General features: G+C 44.5%; 1 protein-coding gene across 1 annotated transcript in view; it reads left to right on the forward strand.

Moving 5' to 3' along the window:
• Window positions 1–22,361, forward strand: part of Tnks (tankyrase) — a 334,637-nt gene that overhangs the window by 191,324 nt on the left and 120,952 nt on the right. The window contains exon 18 of the mRNA XM_084591573.1: window positions 18,564–18,686. Within this exon, the coding sequence (XP_084447699.1) occupies window positions 18,564–18,686 (123 nt within the window). The remainder of the gene's footprint in view (window positions 1–18,563; window positions 18,687–22,361) is intronic.

Here is a 22,361-nt window from a genome sequence, read left to right on the forward strand (position 1 = left end):
AAATGTTTCGCTTTGGCAGCCTTTCGTGCGAGTTCCAAACACTGTGTTTGTAGAGTAGGGACCGGAAAGACTGAATACCCGTGCAACAGCGGCAGACTTTGGACAACAAGCGGATGATATTCCTTGCGGCAAATATTTACGAGATGCCGCCAGGTAAAGAAGAACTATTTCGATTCAGTCACCTGAGGTTAATGCAAGTATGAAAGAACCTGTCCCACTTGAAGACAACGATATGCTAATAAATTGGTTGTCAACTTATTTAGTGAAACAGCGCTAAAATATATATTTTTTAAACACGCATCTCGTAAGATTTTGCTGCCGATAATAAATGGGAACATGATCATAGGAATAGCAGCGATTGCTTGCAGTAAGCAAACCTTGTGACGAAAAATGGACTATGTAATTGTTGACAAAAGCAACTTTCGATGAGGTCATTATGGGACATAATTTAAGGTCCCTATTCCATAGGTATCATTTGTCCATTTTATCTTGTATTTTAATGTCAGCATGGCGGTAGCGTCAGACAAACGCAACTAACGCCCAGTCGGAGAAATTGCAGGATAGCAGCTACCGCTGTTGACAAGTCATCGCCACTCCCCGCACATACCGGCAAACAGGTGGTCGAGTCATGTAGGCAATGCTGAAATCCGATTGCCTAGTAGTGGACGCTTGAACACCCTGCCTGATTGTCATCCAACAAAAGTAGCCAGGGTAGAGTAAATGGATCCGAAATGGATAATGGATACTTAAGAATAGAACCCCAATGGAGGTGTGGGAACTTCCGCAGTAGCCGTTCAAGCAGTAAAGAGTATATGAAGGATCGGTTGACCCGACTAATGTAGCGCGATTAGCATTGCTCCTAAACGTGACATGAAACGGCTACATTCGCTTGCTTTTTTTTCCTCAAATTGTTACGGTAAGCCGTTTCCAGAAATCATTTATGAATAAAAAGTAGATCGAAAGCTGCCCTCACGGCCAGTGGTGCGCCGCCGCCTCTCTGTGCCACATAAAAGTTACACACTAATTGTAATCAGGCTTGTAGCCTTCAGCCGACCTGATCAGGAGCATAATTTTTTTGTAATTTCTGACCGAATGGTTTCGCTGCTACTGAAAACTTTTTTTTCTTTCAGCTAGGTACTTTCAGAAAGCAAAAATTTGCACGCGAAAGCTCAAAAATGCCGATTTCCGCTACTTGTCGCCTGTTCCGCGGATGGGACCCCACATACCAGCATGGCGGTTGTTCACAACTCAGCTGCTAGATGGCGCCACATACACAAAATGGCAGCGCCCATGATAAAACGGTAAATACAATGTGGACGAAACTGCGCTTTACTACCAGCTACTCCGAAATAAAACGCTCGCATTTGCTGGTGATGACTGCGTGGCGGGCAAACGAAGCAAGCTTAGAGTAACGGTCCTCGTGGGCGCAAATATGACTGGGACTGACAAACTAAAGTTGCTGGTGATTGGCAAATCTAAAGAACCACGCTACTTTAAAAACATAAAAACGCTGCCGGTCACGTACATGGCTAATTCAAAAGCGTGGATGACGCAGGCACTTTTCGAGCAGTGGCTTCAAGAGATGGATCGCCACTTCCAGAGACGGAAGAGAAAAGTTCTCATTGTTGTTGACAACTCTCCCGGACACGGCCACATCGCCGGACTTCATGCCATCCGACTGGAGTTTCTACCAGCGAATACAACGGCGAAGCTGCAGTCTATGGATCAGGGAGTTATAAGTAGCTTGAAGAGGCACTATCGTCGCTCTCTGCTGCAAAGGATGCTGATTTGCATGGAGAGCAGTAAGGAGTACACAGTTAACCTGTTAAGTGCTGTCCACTTACTGACGAGCGCCTGGGAGCAGGTTACTCAAGCCACTATTGCCAACGCCTTCCGCCATGCAGGATTTGTGGCGCTTAGGGATTGCTCAGTGCAGAATGACTGCGATACTACGAATGAGGACCACACTGCGAACTTGGAGGATAGAAGCATTGTTTCTGCGCTGAGCAGTAAGGGTGTGTTCATTGACATCAGTGCGTATGTCAGCATTGACGAAAGTGTGGAAACGTGTAGGGCTAACACACTGGACGCTCTGATTGAAAAAGTGCTTGACCTACCATCGGAAACTGCTGCTGAAGATGACAGCTTGAATGTTATGCCTGAATCTGCACTAGTTACCTGTGATGCAGCTGATGCCTGCCTAGACACTTTAGTGCAGTTTTCTGAACAGTGTGAGGGCACTGAAGGGTATCTTCAAAAGTTAAGCGAGATGTCTGCTTTTGTAGCAGGCCGTCGATTTTCACGACAGACACAAAAAAAAAATAACAGACTGGGTAACAGTCTACAATGCCTGATGCCTTACTACTGCAAAGTGTAGTAGACAATCATTAGTCCAATAAATGCTTGTATTGCAGTTTATTTTCCTGGAAGGCCATTTTATTCATTTGTTCTCATATACGAGGTATTTGGACACACTCTGCATGCTCAAACATCATTTTTGGAAGCACTCCTGATTAGACGAACTTCTGATAAGACGAACAATTTTCATGGTCCCTTGGAGTTCGTCTTAAAGGGAGTCTAGTGTACAGCCGAACCCGGATATATCGAATTTTGGTTATATCGGAACTTACGGAATATCCCCTTCAAAATCCCATGTAAAAGTATTGGAAAGCCACATCATATATCGAACTCAACTTTACCGGTCGTTCGATATATCGAACTCCACACCACGCACTGGAAAGTGTGCCTTCCGCAAAGACGATCGCATCACCCTCAACCGTTTGCCGCGTGACGTTTTCAAGCCACGCGTGGAAGGAATGAAAGGGGACAGTTCGGCGACAGCTGGTCTAGTGCAGCGTGTACATCTGCGGTTATTTCCCGCGCGCCAGCACGTGACATTTGCAGGCGTTAATGAACCAGAGAGAACTGATGGGAACAAGAGGGGAAAAACGCGATAGAGCGAAGCGCAAGGGTGTGCCCATTCTTATGCCAAGCTATCTCTCTCCTTCCTCTTTCCCGGCCTTCATTCACAGTAGCATGCGCTACGCATGCGCCAAGCCAGCTCAGCCCGTTTTCAGACAGAACGTCGGACACTTTCTCCAGCGTGTGTTGTGAACCCTCTACGCGCGGCGGTTGACGTGGCTATGGCGCCTGCGGACATTAAGAAGCAGCAGATCTCTCTTCTTTTTTTTTGCAAGAGTTGTTCGCTCTTATCGTCGGCTGCGGACGTTGAGAAGCGGCAGTTTTTTTTTTTTTTTTGTGGGAGTCGTTTATTTCTGCATGTATGAATCAACGAAAGCACGCGGTCAGCTGCGATCATGACACCGGCTTTTAGTATTTTTCGCTTCGAACAGCATTTGGAGCTATCATGCTTTCCAATGATTTTGTAGCAGTGGACTACGCCCGCCCCAACCACGGCGTAGGAGCCATCAAAAGATAAGCACGCCGTGACATTATCGCTGCGCAGCATCTTGGCACGCTGCCAAGAAATGAGCTGTGGATGAGACGACCGAAATGGAGTGGCGTGCGCCATCGACATGCAAGCGAAAACGCTCGCGATTTCTGCCGCGGCGACAGAGAAACCTTTTTTTGAGCTGCCGCGGTGGCTCGAGCGGCGAGAGGGACCCAGTTCCAACAAGTTGGAAATTTTTCACTCTGTCGGTACCGCTCGTCGCTGAGATCGCTCAATCGCTTGCATGTGAGCGAGCTGGCCTTAACGCTTTTTTTTTTTTTTTTCAAAAATTCTCAGGTGCAAAAGTGGAGGGTGGGTTCATTATGCACATGGGTTGATTATACGACAAATATGGTATCGTATTTTCGCATCGTAAGTGCCGTCACAAGCCGATTTCTGTATATCGAATTATCGATATTTCGAACTATTTCACGATCCCCTTTGAGTTCGATATATCCAGGTTCGACTTATTATAGGGTCCCGCAAAGTGTCCTTTATTTGCAACGTCCGAAATTGACCTTTTTTGTTTTCGTACTAACATAAACGCAGCACATTTTTGCCGCTAGAGGGCTTGTTGATGGTTTCCAACAAACAAATAAAATGGCCGTTGAGGCTGCGGTTGTGGTCTGGACCAGTTTGGGCGCGTTTCTTGATAGGTGGAGTGATAACGAGGTGTTATCGACCTGCTGCAGTGCACCTGTATACCGGACTCCGTTTGCGAAAGCCTTTTATTATTTTTTTTTTTTTGACGGACGGTACCAGCCGTCATACAAAGCGGGGTCCATCTGAAATTACATCGTATAATTGAGGTTTTTGATACATTATCTCTATGGGGATTTTGCCGTGACTGCACAAATTAGTCGTAAAATGCGGGTTGTCGCATGACCGGGGGACGTATAATAGAGTTTCCACTGTAGTGGATGTTTGCACTGTTTAGCGGGCAAAAATGTTCAATTGTGGGAAGCAGGATTTTTAGCTGGTTCAGGTCCTGTTAGCGTTTTTATTGACGCCTACACTTTTCACTCGGGACAGTGCAAATTCTTGCAGTTGTATTCATTTCTACAAGAGAACATTTGTGTAAGCGTGTGACGTTACTGAGACCTCATGGTGGCCAATATTGAATGCGCCAGTACCCCTTGAGTTGATTTATGTGGCATCTTTAATGCAATCGTCAAATCTGCTTGTGCCGAGCATGTGGCCCAGTAGACCTTGACACCCAGTGAACAGTGAACTAGTGGGCTTGTAAAGTACTGTAGAAGCTTAAAAAATAGTGGCGGCAGGACCCCAAGTTTCGAAAAAATATTGCTGCCATTCAAATGGTACGAAAGAAGCCTGCTGGAACAGCCATGGAAGCTGAGCTTTATTTTGAGATAAAGTGAACTTGTACAGGGATTCTTCCGACAAAAATCCCTTCTTCGAGCAGGTGGCTTTCTCCACGCTGATGCTGCTCTGGTAGAACACAAAAGTATGACGCATGTTCAGTACATAAACATTACCAAACGTAAACAGGGAGCCTCGTGTGAATAGAGACGATGATCTTAATTATTCCAGCTGGACTCTGAAGGCAGAGTGTAAATGCCGCTCAAACTGCCAACTGCTCGCAACTGTAATAGCGGCATGATATGAATGTGTACGTTGACAGCAGTGCTGGAATCCCGCTCAATACCGGCGGTACAAGCAAACGATCGCCAACAGAGTGCTTGTCAATCCAAGGTGAAGGCATCTTTTCGAGAGTGAAAGTGCCTGCAGTTAGTAGTCAGGAAAGAAAGGCAGGCTTTTGCAATTTTAATTTAAACCTGCAGAAGGCAGGCGGGATATTCCTGAGAATGAACGTAATTGTCTGAAATTCTAAATCAGAAGAGGAAAAGGAGCTTCCTAATATATTTATAATATTGGCTATATTTGCAAGCCAAATAACCAAATAAAATGCATAAAATTTGTGTTTTGATGCAAGTATTGAATTTAGGGGGTTTTTGGGCTTCCCGTTGTGTGTGTTGTTTTTTTGAATGGGCAACACTATGCAAGGCCTGTACCTTGCTAGTGAAGGCCGAGAGAAGGGCATACCTTTCCCGCTCACGAGTATACTTTTTGAATTAAATCAAGGAAGAAAAGACTCCAAATTGACCCAGTAGTATGCCAGAAGAGCCCCTTCATGGATCACTGCCTTGTCGTGGCGGAGGGGCTTGAGAAACTCGAAGTCGTGAGCTCTACTGTGTAGGGCCACCCAAGATAGACAGGTCACGGCAGAGAGTTCTGACAAATTGTGATTCACTGGAGAAGGTAATGGCAACCCACTCCAGTATTTCCTGCCAAGAAAACCCTATGGCCAGTCACAATAGCATTAATGATAGTTCGCTGGAAGATGAGCCCCCCAGGTTGGAAGGCGCCTCACATGTTACTGGGGATGAACAAAGGGCGATTCCTAGTAGCTCCAGGACGAATGAAGCGGCTGGGCTAAAGCCAAAAGGACGCTCAGTTGTGGATGTGTCGAGAATCAGAATCAGAATTTATTGATTCAATGCAACGAATGAATACAAATATTGGTAAGTACAGGAGGAGGTCCCAAAGCCAATGGCTGCACAGGGGACCTCCTGTTACATGTATACAAAACAAAAATAATTAAGTGCAAACAACAGTGGATGAAAACTGTAACTGTTATATAATATAAATATGGAACACACAGAAATACATGATAGCGTAATATAAACAGAATATAAATTGGGAACATGTTATATAAATGCAAAACAGAGGAAAACAATTGTATGTGGGATAAGTATTTTTATCAATGAATTTTTTTTCTTTTTTTAGCCCGATAGCAGAAAAGTACAAAAATTACGCTTGAAGGCATGAATATTAGAAGATTGCTTAATTCTGAATGGTAATGAATTCCACAGAAATGAGCCAGAGAAATTAACTGTGGATTTGCCGTAATTAGTTCTGGGTTTTTTGGCAGTAAAATATTATTTTGGCATGAAAACCGAGTGAAGCTATGTCTCGGGAACTGGGTACTATTAATTATTGAGATGGGAGGTGATCCATTCATGAACTTAAATACGAGGATGCCAATAGAATAATGAAACATGGATGAGACTTCAAGGATGTTATGAGCTTGCAGCAAGGGCGCAGCGCTGCACAAATGGCTGTTAGAAGTAATGATGCGTATGGCTTGATTTTGTATGTGTTTTAGCGGAGCTATGTGTGTTCTGTATGTGTTTCCCCAAGACGAAATACAATAGTTCATATGGCTATGGATGAAAGCATAGTAGAGAGAAATGCGCGTATGTAAACTGAAGTAATTTCGCACCGTGATGAGCACCCTTATGCCGTATGCTAATTTTTTTAAAAGGGAGGATATATGTCTGTTAAATTTTAAGTGACAATCAAGATCTATGCCAAGGGACATCGCATGATCAGTGGCAAAGAGTATGTGAGAGTTAAGGGAAATGTGTAAAGATGCAGGAATAGCCTTGAGAGGAGACGAGAAGATGACAAAGCTAGATTTGGATGCATTAATTGTAAGCATGTTATTTCGACACCAGGTTGCTATGTTTGCTGCATCGGTATTCAATTTGCGTGTTAAAGAATCTATGCATGAGTCAGATGCTAGTACGGTAGTATCATCAGCGTATAATATACATTCAGAAGAATTAAAAGAAGTAGTCCAAGGATGGAACCCTGAGGAACGCCAACATTAGTAGTCTTAGGTGTAGAGTAAGTATCAGATATGCAAACTGCTTGGATTCGGTTTAGTAGGTAGCTGCGGATAAATGTAAGTGCAGGACCAGATACTCCAAGGGCATTTAATTTATCTAAAAGTATGTTGTGATTAATTGAGTCAAATGCCTTCGAAAGATCAATGAATAATGCGCCAGCTAATTGACCACGATCAATAATATCTTTAATCATATCAGTTAAAGAAATTAAGGCTAATTCAGTTGAAAAACTAGACCTGAAGCCGAACTGATTAGAAGATATGATGTTAAATTTTGTGAGGTATTTTGTCAGACGGACGACAAACAGCTTTTCAATTACTTTGCTAAAAAAGGAAAGAATAGCAATGGGACGATAGTTACTTGTTAGGCGCCTGTCACCTTTTTTGAAGACGGGTATTAGTTTGGCTTTTTTTAGTGCGCTAGGGAAGATACTGGTCTTGAAGATTAAGTTGACGATGTAAGAGAACACATTGCAAATCAGAGACGATATTAGCTTGATATGGAAAGAATGGAAGTTGTCAAGGCCTGGGCTTGCATCTTTCAGATTCATAGTGACAGTGCGCACCTCATCAGGAGAAACTGGGAAAAGGAAGAAACTATGAGGTAGACGGGGGTACATGTGAATGGGGTGAGTAACGTGAGGTTGATCGATGACAAATGAATCAATGAAAGCATTCGCAATGTCACTAGTATCACGACAAACATGTGTGTCTGTCTGGATTTCCTTTATAGGAGCCGTAGTAGGAGTTCTATTTAATAATGAATTGATCACTTTCCATTGTTTTTTAGAATCACTACCAGCTTGGTTTATTTCAGATTCATAATATTTTTTTCTTCGCAGTTTTGAGTAGCCTGCCAAGTACATTGCTATAAGTTTTATATCGTGTCCGTAAATTAATATAAAGGGCTGCTTCTTAGTCTTTTTATACAGATTATCCTTTTTCCTTAGACATTTCAAGAGACCAGTAGTTAACCATGGGTTTTAAGGGTTGTGATACCTTTTTCTGCAATACGTCACTGTTGTAGATGATGTATCAAGAGCTTTAGCAAGTACAGCAGTGAATGCTTCGTAAGCAATTTCAGGGTCATCAATCAAAGTAATTGGTAGCCAATCTATGTTAGCAATTGTTTCATAAAATAGTGAGGAATTCAAGCGTTTCTTAGTAACCTGCACATGATTATCAACGGGGATAGATTTTATTCGTACAAAAATAGGGTGGTGATCTGTTAATTCAACTTCGACTACGCCAGCATCGAGGGAAGTAATTAAGTTAGAAAGCGCATGATCAATAAGCGAACTGTTTCCGTTATTAGGGCATCTTGTAGGTACTTTTAATAGGCATTCGAAGCCATGGCCATTAATGCAGTTGTTGTATTCATGATATGAAGGCGTTGAAGCATCTAGAAGGTTGATGTTAATGTCACCCATGATAATGACATTTTTTTGTTCCAGTGAAAGCTTATTTAAAATTTCTTCAAAAGCCAAGCAGAATTCACTAACGGATGATGAAGGAGATCGATATAAGCAACCGATGATAATGTTTCTTGAATTTTGTGACACAAACGACTTATCAAGCTCAATCCATACAGACTCACAATTAGTCGTGTTGATTGACAAGTCCGAGCGTCTGAGGTAATGGAACTTAGATGATATAAAAATAGCAGCGCCACCATGGTTACTATCCCCTCGATGACAGAATTCGGCTGAGTAAGACGGTAAAGAGTGTAAGTATTGGTCGTGGGAGCTTAGCCATGTTTCACTGATACAGATAAGCGAAAAATTGTGATGAATCGATGATAGGAAATTAGAAATGTCATCGGAATGTTTGTGAAGGCTACGCGCATTGAAATGAATAAATGAACGGCACGGGACAGAAAGAAACGCTTCAAGCTGAAAAGGTGAAAAGTAAGTCGTCGTTGCAAAAAAAAAAAAAAAAAAATGAAAGAAATACGATTAATTACTATGAATGGGCAAGCTTATGAAAAGATGGAAAGATCAGATTCGCTACAGATACGGAACACGTCACTGTCGTCGGTTTGGCGCGCTTTGATACGGCAATTGTCGGTCCACAGAAACTTCCACTTCTTTTCTTTCTTAAGCTTTAGGGCTTTTGCAAACAGTTTTTTGTTATCTGGCGAAAGATGATCATTAACAAAGACTGGGTTCTTGACTTCTCCTTGAAAGCCAAGACTGCTAGTGTTCAGTCTGGCCTTTCGTGCCTTTCTCACAAACTCGCTTTTGTGTGACCGAGAGTAGAAACGGGCTACCATGTTTTGTTCGTTCGTTTTTGTTGGTACTCGATGAACGATCTCTAGATCAGTGGCCAACACAGGACATTCAATTCTTTCGCCAATTGCCGACACGATGGCCGTGCAATCCTCGCTTTGTGTGTAAGGCACTCCCTTGATCTCAGTGTTGTTGAGTCGGGAGTATTGCTCGAGATCAATTACTCTTTTTCGAAGAGCATCGTTCTCGGCTTTAAGCGCTTTATTAGAGGTGGCGAAATCAATCTGCCGGTCACGCACGTCTTCAACCAGTTTGTTGAATATCTGGAGGCTCGCCGTCATTCCCTCAACCTTTGTGTTAAGGCCACCGAAGTCGAGTCCCTCATCAGTCAATTTTTCCTTGATGTTCATTATAAGCTCGTCAACAAGTTCATGCAACTTTTCATTGAACCTAGCTTCGAGGCTTTCGATTTGCTTAGCAAGCTCAGCATTCGTCGGCATTGTGATTAAAGCAGTCAGATTACAGATCACTGGACAAAATATTCAAAAATGCCTAAGCAGAGGAGCAGCAGCAGCAGCAGCTGTGGTGAAATACCTAAATACACTAATATGACAAGAGGATGCCAACAGCACCAACCTGAGGAATGGATGAAGAATTAACAGTGTTCTTGCTTGACCACAGCCGCTGCTGCTATGAATCCGGAGCCATGTCGGCGGCGACTTTTATAAGGAACGCCGGCAGTCCGCGCAGACGCAGGAGGTCCCGTCCAAGCAGCCTTGACTGGCAGGAAGATATGAAGATGGCACGTAGGCGGACGGTACGTGCGGTAATATTCTGGACCACTGAAGAGGACAGCAGCCCAGCAGAAACCTGAGGAATGGATGAAGAATTAACAGTGTTCTTGCTTGACCACAGCCGCTGCTGCTGTGGTCAAGCAACATCGGACCAGAAAGTCCGATGTTGCAAGGAGATGTATCACATAGCAACATGGAATGTAAGATCTATGACGCAAGGTAAACTGGATGTCGTAAAGCGAGAAATGGACAGATTGAACATTGATATCTTGGGTATCAGCGAGCTCAAGTGGACCAGAATGGGAGAATTTAATTCCGGCGACCATTATGTCTTTTATTGTGGGAACGAATCCAGGAGAAGGAATGGGGTTGCTCTCATAGTAAACAGAATAATGGGCAAAGCAGTGCTGGAGTACAACCCCAAAAACGACCGAATGATTTCACTTCGGATCCAAGGTCACCCTTTCAACATAACAGATATCCAAATCTATGCACCAACCACTACTGCTGAAGAAGCTGACGTTGTGAGATTTTATGCTGACCTGCAATGCCTTTTAGACCGCACTCCATCATCAGATGTCCTTTTTCTCATAGGAGACTGGAATGCTAAGGTGGGGAGTGAAGAAATATCCGGAATTACAGGCAAGTTCGGTCGTGCCTGTACACATGGACTTCACCAGACGGTCTGTTGATTATATTCTTTGTCGGCAGAGATGGAGAAGCGCTATACAAGCAGTAAAAACAAGGCCTGGTGTAGATTGTGGCACCGATCATCAGCTTCTTGTTGCCAAATTTAAGCTTCGATTGAGGAAAACACAGAAAACTAGAAGGCCTTTCAGGTATGATCTGGATCAAATTTCATCAGAACATGCTGTGGAAGTGAGGAATCGATTTCAAGAATTAGATCTAGAAGAGATGTGGACTGATGTTCGTGATATAATACAAGAAGTTGCCACTAAGGTAGTTTCAAAGCAAAAGAAATGCAAGAAAGCAAACTGGTTATCTGAAGAGGCTTTTCAAATAGCTGAGGAAAGGAGGATCGCAATAGTTATGGGGGAAAGAGAAAGATACAAGGTTCTCAATGCTGATTTTCAGGAAATAGCAAGGAGAGATAAGAATGCCTTCCTGAACATACAGTGCCAAGCAGTTGAGGGCAGCAGCCAATTGAGGAACACAAGGGCTCTGTATAAGACAATCAAAGATATCAAAAGAAGCTTCTGTGCTAAGCTGGGCATGATAAAGGACAAATGAGGCAGGGACCTCACTGAAGCTTCAGAGATAAAGAAGAGGTGGCAGGAATACACAGAAGAACTGTACAAGAAGGACCCGGATGTGCAAACCCAACATAAGACGGTTGTGATTACTTATCTCGAGCCGGGCATCCTGAAGAGTGAAGTTGAATGGGCCTTAGCTAGCCTTGCTAAGAACAAAGCTAGCGGAATTGATGTCTTTCCAGGTGATTTGCTTCAAAACCTCAATCATGACGTTGTTAACATTCTGTATACATTATGTCAGCAAATTTGGACAGCCCTGCAGTGGCCACAGGATTGGAAGAGGTCAGTTTACATCCCCATTCCAAAGAAAGGCAGTGCCAAAAATTATTCCAACTACCGCTTGATCACGCTTATTTCGCATGCTAGCAAGGTGAGATTGAAAATCCTTCAAGGTAAGCTGCAGCAGTATGTGGATCTGAAGCTTCCAGATGTGCAAGCTGGGTTTCGCAAGGGCAGAGGAACTAGAGACTAGATTGCTAACCATCGCTGGATCATGAAAAAAGCAAGATAGTTCCGGAAACCCATCTACTTCTTCTTTATTGATTATGCAAAAGCGTTTGACTGTGTAGATCACAGCAGATTGTGGCAAGCTCTTTAATAGATGGGAGGTCCAATTCACCTCATCTGTCTCCTCAGGAACCTGTATGAAGGGCAAGAGGCCACAGTCAGAACTGGGCATGGTCTTACTGATTGGTTTCCGATTGAGAAAGGAGTGAGACAAGGCTGCATACTGTCGCCCTGCCTATTTAACATATATGCTGAGTGCATCATGAGGAAGGCCGGTCTGGACGAGTCTTCAGCTGGAGTGAAGATTGCTGGAAAACGTATCAACAACCTTAAATATGCGGATGATACCACTTTAATGGCAGAAAATGAAATGGAACTCAAGAGACATCTGATGTGCGTGCAAGAATAGAGTAAGAAGTTTGGGCTTAAACTGAACATTAAGGGGAGACGCTCCTCGGAAAAACATTTTTTTAATAATGAAGTTAGAGTGCTGAAATTTGTACAGCTGGTATAATGTGAGCTTCTATTATGAAATATGCAATCAATTTTTTTATATCTATAGTAGGTAAAGTTTTATGAGTTATGAAATGTATAATTAACACCTTTTTTGTGCTCAATTTTTCTTATTAATTATTATGACTGAGCATTTTAAAACAGCCTGGGTAGTTCATTATAGACTATAGAGTGGGGAAATCTAACTGAAATAATTTTATTCTCATTTGTTTTTCAAGAAAAAAAATGTTTTAAATAGTGTTTTCTATTGTGTGTTAGATTTTGTTATGAAACTCTCAGAAAAATATGATGAGACTAGTTGTAAGAACAAGATTTGCCCACTCTGTGCACCCCAAGGAACATCTGTGCAAAATTTCATTGTGATTCAGCAAGTGCAAGAGAGAAAAATTGTGTGCACAAACTATAAAAATGGGCAGTAACACCAATTTGAGAAAAAGCGCAATTGAAAGTTTATTTGCATGTTGAATGCCAAAATTCTGACTCAGATCCCATGAAACTTGGTGATACTATAGTTCAATATGTTGACCATTAGATCACAAGACTAAAATTCTGCTGCTGCATACGTTTCACCCTCACGGTTCTTGCGAACCGAGTCCTCTATATGAGTTACTCGCCTCCAGCAAGGTTGTTGGGGACTGCTTTGGTGACCGCGATGTGCACTTTCTTGGCTATGTTGAAGAATGTCTTGTGGTGAAGTGGTTTCTTTAGACCAAGAGTGCCACAAACCATCGACAGCTGATCGTGGCCAACACCAATCGAACGTGCAGCAAGCACTGCTTTCACGTTGATCGCAAAACTATCATGGGGGCTACCATTGCACTGTTCTGGGTCGCAGCCTTCACGCATGAATAAGCAGCAGAAACAACTGCTGCCGGGCATACTCTGTTTGCACACCTGAGCTCCAGGAGAGAAGCGAGGCCCTTGCGCTTGTTGACGACCTCTACAACAGCGAGTTCGCACTTCCAGCATGTCGCGCACATCGCACCGCTCACGAGTCGGGTCAGCGCGTCAACTTCGCAGATTACGGTGCTTGCGCCGCTTTTATTATCAGCTGCTTCATCATCTTGGAACATTGCCAGCTACTTTTCCGACGCGCTCACGAAGTCGAAACCATTGCTGATAAAATCAGACTTGCTTGATTGCATAGCAGTCACAGCGCTTGAAGGCGTGCTGCCTTTCCGCTGGCGTACGGGGCTTCGTTGCACACCTTCGCTTCTGTTTGTGCTTGCCCCTGTATGGGCGCAAGTCCGTTTCTTGCGGAGAGGAAAGTTATGCTTTTACTCGTCGTCCATCACTTCAAACTTTTGATGAGAAAAGAAACGCCGGCTGGTACAGAGACGAGATGAAATGCAGCCGGATACGAAACTGTGCGTCGCTGGCTCCACCGCACGGCGCCAGCCAGTGGCGGTTCCGCGTTCTCGTCACGTGTCCAATGGGAGCGCTCGGAAGATGCGGGAATACTGCTTTTTTCTTTATTTTCCCGTGAGAATACGAAACTGACAGACGCGCCCATCGAAAGCAGAAGGCTTGGACTATTTTTTGCAAATGGCCGCGATGCCAGCCGGCGTCGTTGCTACGTGGGGCGGCTGCTCAAAGATCGCCAAAATTTGGCAGAATTCGTGATTTTTTCAGTCACCGCGAGTCATTCAGACACGTTTTGAACTAACTTCTCATTGAAATCTTGCTTTCATTTTTTTCTGCATAAAAGTAGGATGTTGAAAGATGCTAAAGCAGGCAAAAACAAAAAAATCGAGAAATTTCAAAATATTGGCAATTTTCGACCCGCGTCTCCCCTTAAAAAAGACAAAGATCATGGCGTCTTGCCCTGTCAAGTCCTGGAGCATCAAGGTACAAGAAGTGGAAGTTGTGACAGATTTTCTCTTTTTGGGCTTCAAGATTACCCCAGAAGGAGACTGCAGCCATGAAATTAGAAGATTCCTGCTTCTGGGAAAGAGAGCCATGGCTAGCCTTGACCGCGTAGTAAAGAGCAGAGACATTAGACTACCAACCAAGATCCGTATAACTCATGCTATGTTCTTCCCAGTTGTGATGTATGGATGCGAGAGTTGGACTGTGAAGAAGGCTGACCGTCGAAGAATTGACGCGTTCGAATTGTGGTGCTGGCGGAGACTCTTGAGAGTTCTTTGGACTGCCAGAAGATCAAATCAGTCGATATTGTCGACCATAAACCCTGACTGCTCAATGGAGGGTCAAATTCTAAAGTTAAAGCTCAGCTACTTTGAGCATCTGATGAGAAGAGAGGAGTTGCTGGAGAAAGATTTGATTTTGGGAAAGGTTGAGGGTCACTGGAGAAAAGGTAGGCAGCGAACGCAATGGTTAGATGGCTTCCTCGAGGTGCTGCAGATGAAGTTATGGGATGTTAGGAAGATAGTGAGAGACCGGAAAGCGTGGCGTGATATGGTCCATAGGATCACGAAGAGTCGGACATGACTGAACTGAACTGATGCCAGAAGAGATGCTGTTTTTGGATAAGCAGTGCAGTTGTGTCGCATGCTAGCTATGTGGCAGTCCTTGGCATTCTAACCACTGAGCCACCACAAATGTTGCTACAGTAAAACCTCGTTAATACGTACCCGCATACCAAGTAGTTGCGGCTAAAATGTAGTTTCGAGAATTCCCCAGCTTAGCCACCATTGAAACCCACGTATTGGCTGACCGCTTAAAACATAGTGGCTCACGAAGTGCCTACCGCTTAATGGGTACCTACCGTTGCAGTTTTGCTGGCTGTGCTGCGACATGAAACGTTTTCTGCCTTTCCGGAGAACATTATCACGTCTGGACTGCCGGCGATACGACATTTTGGCCATGTTCCTACAAATGTGGTGATGTCCATGTCAGTAGGCAGCCCAGGAAGCGTTAGCTACGCTGACGTAAACTCATCGCTGAGTAGTATCGTCACCATCCCTATCGCGGTAACTTTTGGACGTTAAACCCCCACAAACCAACCAACCTATCGCGGTAACTACCACCACCATACTGCTCGTGAACAGTCGTGCTGCTCGCTCGTGACCTCTCACTGCGGGTCTGCGGGTGTTGTTGCATTGTAGATGTGTTGCGGGCAGGTAGCGCGCATTTTATGGGGTTGTCTTCTGTTTAGAGCTGGTGCTATGCAAAGCACAAAGCAGTTGTTGCGTTAGTGTGTGTGTGACCGGTTGGCACTATGCCGACGCCTACTCGACCGAAGTGTCACATACTGACAGTTAAGGAAATGTTGATCATTACTTATTTCACTGAAAATAGAATTACGAAGAGTGCATTAGCTCGTGCATAAAACTTGCTTATCCCCCATTCTCGGCGTTTTTGAGACTGCCATTGTTGCCGCACGACTACCACGACGGCAACTGAAAATGACTGATTTCTGGTCGGTAGCACACCAATAAAATGCACTTACGTACATGTATTAGTGAAAAATTTACTGTGTCTGAATTTTTATTATTTCAGAGTATGAATGATGGCAAATTTGTACTGGTCGGTTAAAGGGGGACACGGGTCTTTCCGACCAAAAATTCGCGAAAAAATCACTTTTTAGAAAATCTGATTTTCGAAATCAGTAGCTCTTTATCAACCTATCTGCTAAGTTTTTTATCTCTAGGATTAGTATTTTAGTCATAGTGCCAATTTATATATCGATCTTGCCCGAATTTGGGCCGAAAACGGCCGCCAAAACGACCTTATTTCGCGAGGCGTAGCTTCCATTTCGTGCGCGGCACCAGAGCCATCTTTATCTCATTCGAAAGAGCCGCCTTTCGTCTTCGAATGCTACCTTTGCTGTTTCCATTCGCCCTTTGGTCGAATCAAAAATAGCAAAACAGAAAACGTGGCATTCGCAATCCTATTGGCTTTCGGGGTGCATGTGACGGCAGGCCGTCACCGCATTGGTGGAGCTGGCTGGTGCTGTCTGCTCGGCGCGCCCGAGCCGTCGGGAGACTGCGGAGACGTGATGCCAGTCACGCTTGATTCCGAAAACCGCAAGGTGCATTCATGGCAAGATATTGCGAAAAAAAGAAAAAAAAATTGACTAATCATCTGAAGTGATGTCCTGCCTCGGCTGTGTGTGCTCAGGCCGACGAAAGTCGTGCACCGAGCAATCGAGCATGCAAGCCCGAAGTAGGCCTAGCTTGTTCCCTAGCACGGGAGACTGCTACTGCCAGCGGTCGCACCCGGTCGCACACAGTGATATCGCAGGCCGCAGATGGGCAGAAATATACGCTCAAAACCGGAAAAGCTTGGACTCACACCAACTACAGCAACGAAGCGGTAGTCGGATTGTTTTCGTGACTATGGCGGCAGCACGGCGTACAGTCCGCTTGGCGAGGCGGAGTTCACGATCGTCAGATGTAAACAGTTTGCCGAGACTGGCGAAGTGTAAAACATACAGTGGTGGTACTCGCGTTGCAAAAGGTGATCGTCAATCAGAAATCGCCATCAAACTTATTCTCCAGTGCGTAAACTGCGGGAACACGTCGTCGTCATAGAGCTCGCCGCGTGTTTGCGCCAATCGGATCGCGTTCATAGTCTTTAGTGAATGTGCTTTCTTCCTGTGCATTGCAGAACACTGGGAAGCAGCAAACGGCTCCAAATGACATTTTTTTTTCCGCAATGAATGTTCCTCAGCGCGGTCTTGATGTGAGAACGTGGCAAAATGACGTACGTGGAAAAAAAAAAAAAAAGTTGCTGCCTGTGTGTCACTCGCGCAGCCGAAAAAGTGACAACTGGACATGCTGCAGCTGCAAATTAAAATGAAAGAGGTGAAACTTGAACGTTGGAAAGCAAAGAGACTACATCCCTGAAGGTTTCCAGCCATTTTAAATTGTCAATGTATGCATTACATCAGGAAATGTCTGTTAAATAATCCCCCATTTTTTTTTTTTTTTTTTTTTTCTCTTTTCTCAATACATGCATTGTCGACCACTTGCAGTTTTGCGGCCTCAATATCTCCGCGCCCAAAGCACATAGAGCTGAAATTCGTTTTGCAATGGGAAGCTGGATGTATGCTGTGTGAAATGTTGGAAGCAGATTTTTTGTTTTTGTTTTTCAAAGTTAAAATTAATTATTTTGATGAGTTTATTCCCACTGGATACACACGCTTTGTATACAGAAATTAATAAGGCTGCAAAATGAGTGCTAATTAACATATTGGGAAACTGCTCCCAACATTTCATTCTTTACTCTTCTGGCTACCTAACCATGCTCTAACTTTTAAGTTTTTAACAACCCATTATTTCAGAATTTAGACCTTAAACAATGGAAGCTGATTAGTAACTATTTTGCAAACTAATTTGGCTACAAGAAAAAGGATTGCATATTTGAAATCAGCATAGAAAATTGAGTAAGGCTATGTACTTGTATTAAAATTGGTCAAAAAAACAAAAATAGCTCTAGGACCCATGTCCCCCCTTAGGGGGTACTACCGGATAGTGCGTACTTTTTCCGCGTCTCCGCCAACTACGTATTAACGGTGTTTTACTGTACCCTATTTTCTCTTTTTTTACAATTTTGCTGGCCTATACAACGGTTCACGATGGTCGTGTAGGTAATTGCCAGACCTAGGTGAACTCAGATGCATCTTGTACAGACATGCACCAAAGGGCTGTGTCTTATGCAAAGGTACGTCGTATACACCAGAAAATTCGGTACTGAGAGCTGTGCTTGTAGAAAGGATCACTGTTTTCATTAAAAGCAGTCCAAATTAAATAACTTCAAAAATATGGTAGAAGTGTGAAAGCTTTTGTGCACAGACGGAAGTTGCGGGAAACAACGGTGTACCATGCGCAGCATGAGAGTATGTTGCAGTTTACCATGTGCCGATAGTTACCCCAGGAGGAATTTCAGGATTTGAATCCCCTGGATGCCAATTGCCAGGAAAACATTACTGTTATGGGGCTGAGACAAACAGATATGCAAGGTTGTCGCTCCTTGAGTGAGGGGTAGCACGTGGTCTGTGTTTTGATGGCAATGATGGAACTGCCGCTGGATTGTTGCAGTAACCAAAACATACCTTTTTGGGGGCGGGGTAACACGCATAGGGTGCGGGTATTTGAGTTTCTATCTTGTCTTTTTCAGCATTTGGACATAGCTGCCCTTTTGATAAAGTACAATACTGTGGTGAATGCAACTGATCGGTGGGGCTTCACACCACTGCATGAAGCTGCACAGAAAGGCCGCACACAGCTCTGTGCCCTGTTGGTAAGTCCTTGCTTGTATCTGGGGAGGGTTCACCTTTTTGCTTTGGAAACTTTTTTTGCCTACTTTTAGCATAATTATGTTTTTGAATTAAGATGGGGAGGCTATCCTTGAGCTCCAACTGTTTTGTTTCTTGAGATATTTGAATGAAATTTTCTAGGTAGGGTTACAGCACCAACATTTGAAGAATTACCAAATCTCTTAGAGCTGGGATCACTGGTTCTTAAGTTAGGGAAGTACAGTCGACGACCGATTTTTCGGACTCTCAACGGACCGTGAAAATGTCCGAAAAAAACAGATGTGCACCAAAAAGGCTAAATTTATTGCCTGTTATTGACTTTGAGGGCGGAAAAAGTAATGAATGCTTTTCTGCAGCACGCTCTGCTTCCATGATAACAGGTCTGCCTGAATTTCGGCGAGAGTCGTAGGGTCGCCGTAAGCCGACGAAAAGGTTGCGACCGCTTGCATCAGCTCAGCTTGCGTCGGCTGCGCTGTTGCTGGTGAGTCGTTGTCGTCGCTCTCAGACTCCATACGCACTTGGCGAATAACTTCTGCATCTGTGAGCCCAGCGCACAGTTCCAACTCGTGGTTCACGTCCATGAACTCTGAAAACGAGACGGTGAATGGAATTTCGACACCTGCAGCGCGAAGGTCGTCAACGAGCTGCTCACTGCCCGACAGCTGCTCGACGACGCTCTCCTTGTCCAAAGTAGCAGACTCCTCTTTCAGCACAAATCCCACATGGCGGAAGCAATTGTGCAGCGTTGAGGGTGCCACTGACTTCCACGCATCGGCGAGCATACTAAGTGCTCCAAGCAAATCGACACAGTAGGTTTTCCCTCTGTCGAGGCACACAACCACATGCGAGAGCAAGCGTGACCGATAGTTCACCTTGAGGTTTCGGATCACACCTTGGTCCATCGGCTGCAGGACACTTGTCGTGTTCGGCGGCAAAAACTCGACGCGCACAGCCTTCAAGTTGTGAATGTGCCCGTGTGCAGCGCAGTTGTCAACGAACAACAAAACTCGGCAGCCTTCGTGGCCAAACTTACGATCCAGTTTTCTTACATAGCTTTGAAAAAAGCTGCTGCGTTATCCCTGCCTTCTTGTTAGCCTCATACAAGACAGGCAGGGTCTTTATGCCTTTGAAGCACCTTGGGGCTTTCGATTTGCCGATGACGAGCATCGGCAGATTTTCTGTCCCCGATATGTTGCTGCCGACCAAAACTGTAATTCGCTCCTTACTGTGTTTCCCACCATGGCAGGGGTCACCAGCAAAGGCAAGGGTCTTCTCTGGCACAAGCTTAAAAAAAAGTCCGGTCTCGTCGCAGTTGAGCGTGTTGTGTCGTTCGGCGAGTACTCTTGTAAGAGCGACTGCAGCTTCTCAGAGCGGTAGTTCTCGACATCGCTCAGATCAACAGCTGCACTTTCGCCGCACAGTTCTTTAAAACTGAGGTCAAAACGCTTCTTGAAATTTCGTAGCCAGCCGTCGCTGACCTTAGCACCTTCAATGTTCATTTGAAGTGCCATTGTCTCAGCTTTTTGTTTGAGGAGGCTACCAGAGACGGGAACCTTGCTGGACACTGTTGACTTGATCCATACGAGGAGGGCCTCCTCGAGCTTTGGGTCGTCGTTGCCTTTGCTTACATTCTTCTGACGACAGCCAGTCGACTTCTCCGCCACCTCCAAAATCTTCTGCTTGTTCTTTACGTAGTCTGAAATAGTTGGTCTCGAAATTTGGAACTCTTTCGCGACGTCTGCTTGTGATCGGCCACCTTCCACGAGCTTCACAATAGCTGATTTCTTCGCCATCGACATGGTGAGGTGCTTCTCTCGCTTCATCGGTGCCTTCGAGGATGACGACAACATCGATGATTGCTTCTCCATTATTAACCACTGGATTACAACACCGACTCCGTTGAGTGCCTTCTCGCTGCCGAGTTGCACGCAAAAAAAAAAAACAAAAAAACAAAAGAACTTATAAAATTTGGAAACAGCTTCTTGAAGAACTGAAGCCGATACAATTAAATGTGAGCCACAGTAGCGACAGAACGTAGTTCTCGCATCAGCACGACCACGGCTAGGCCTACTCGCTATGTTCGGCAATGCACGTGAAACACACGGCAAGCACAGAGGAACAGGAAGTCTAAGCGGTCAAGCTAAAAGAAAAAAAAAAAGCACTCCGGCAGCGAGCAGTGACATTGTTTCGGAAGCAGAAGCTGCTAGGCAAATAATATAGCCTTGATCCAGCATAGATTGTAGGACAGATACAGTCGCCGGCCGATTTTTTGGACCCTCAAGAGGCCAAGATAGCGTCCGGAAAATCAGGCAGTCCAGAAAAATTAATTCGCGCAAAAAAAGTCCCTTTATTTAGCGAGCGGCTTGAAAAGTGGTCAATATGCCTTTGCGGAGCGCTACGATGCCTTACAAGTTACGGTGCCTCGATGTAGCACGCTGCCGTACAGGGTGGAGACACCTGCGCCATATTGGGGCAAGCGCAGATACGGCGGGCTATGGACACGGCTGGGTTTCTTGTTCAGCACGCGCTTACGCTAGCAGGCTAAGGTGTACAACGTTTTTACATATATACTCGCAATCCTGAGCGCGTTTTTGCTAAAAAAAAAAGTGAAAACAACTACTGTTTGCTAGCATGCCTAGGGATGCGCCTGCCAGCCATCTGCAATGCCACACGAACGCGCGCCAACGAACGCCACCTGACAGGAGCGATGGTGTACCGTCAAACTCACACTTGCCGGAGGAAGTGTGATAAATACTGCGTCTTTCCTTTCCTGTAAACCAATTATAATTATATGTGCACGTCTATCTCGTCCTTACGCCTACGGGCCCGCAACGACGTACGATGAATCTGTCTCCGACCCAGTCTCGTGTCGTCCGTCTTCACCTCACTCTCCTACTCATACGCACACCGGTCGCCGTCCCTCGACGCTGGTTCCGCTATCCTATGACCCGACGCGTATCATCCCTTATGACAGAAAACTAGGCGCCGCAGTTCTGGAGGCAAGAACTGCGCCCTCAATAACCGTGTCAAGCCCTGTCAATGTTATTGAAATTTTCGTCGAAGGTGTTCCTGTTGATGCCCTTGTTGACAATGGTTCTGTGGTGTCCATGATTCTGCTGAAAACTTAAGAAAGTGACAAAAAAAGTGAAAGTGAAAGAAAGTGAAAAAAAAGTAAGCAAACAAGATGGTGGTGACACTGCTCATAATGTGTGGCAGCTGGTCTGGCTGACGTTTGAAATGTCCGAAAAATCGAATAGCCCTCCCTAAAGTGTCCCGAAAGTGTCCGAATTGACTTTATAAGGTATGCCCTGGTGCCGGAAAAAAGTCCGAATAATCAAAAATCAGTCGACTGTATATCAAAATGGTTTACATTGGTCCCTTAGGACAGGCCTGGAGAATTTGCAAAATGTGCTGACACTCTGAAATTCACTATGGTCATTCTTGAATAGTTACCCTAGGGCAATATGAAGCCATTTTTTTTAATTTTTTGCTGAAAATTTTTAGTACAGCCCCAAAATTAGCATTACCAATTAGGCCTTCATTAACCAAATTTTAATTGTTTATCATGAATTCTAGACACAATATCTTGAAAAAATGGGATTGTATATCAAAATGGTTTACATTGGTCCCTTAGGACAGGCCTGGAGAATTTGCAAAAT

The sequence above is a fragment of the Amblyomma maculatum genome, chromosome 1 (genome assembly GCF_055883805.1).
Source record: "Amblyomma maculatum isolate TAMU_Amacu chromosome 1, ASM5588380v1, whole genome shotgun sequence".
Taxonomy (NCBI): Eukaryota; Metazoa; Arthropoda; class Arachnida; order Ixodida; family Ixodidae; genus Amblyomma; species Amblyomma maculatum.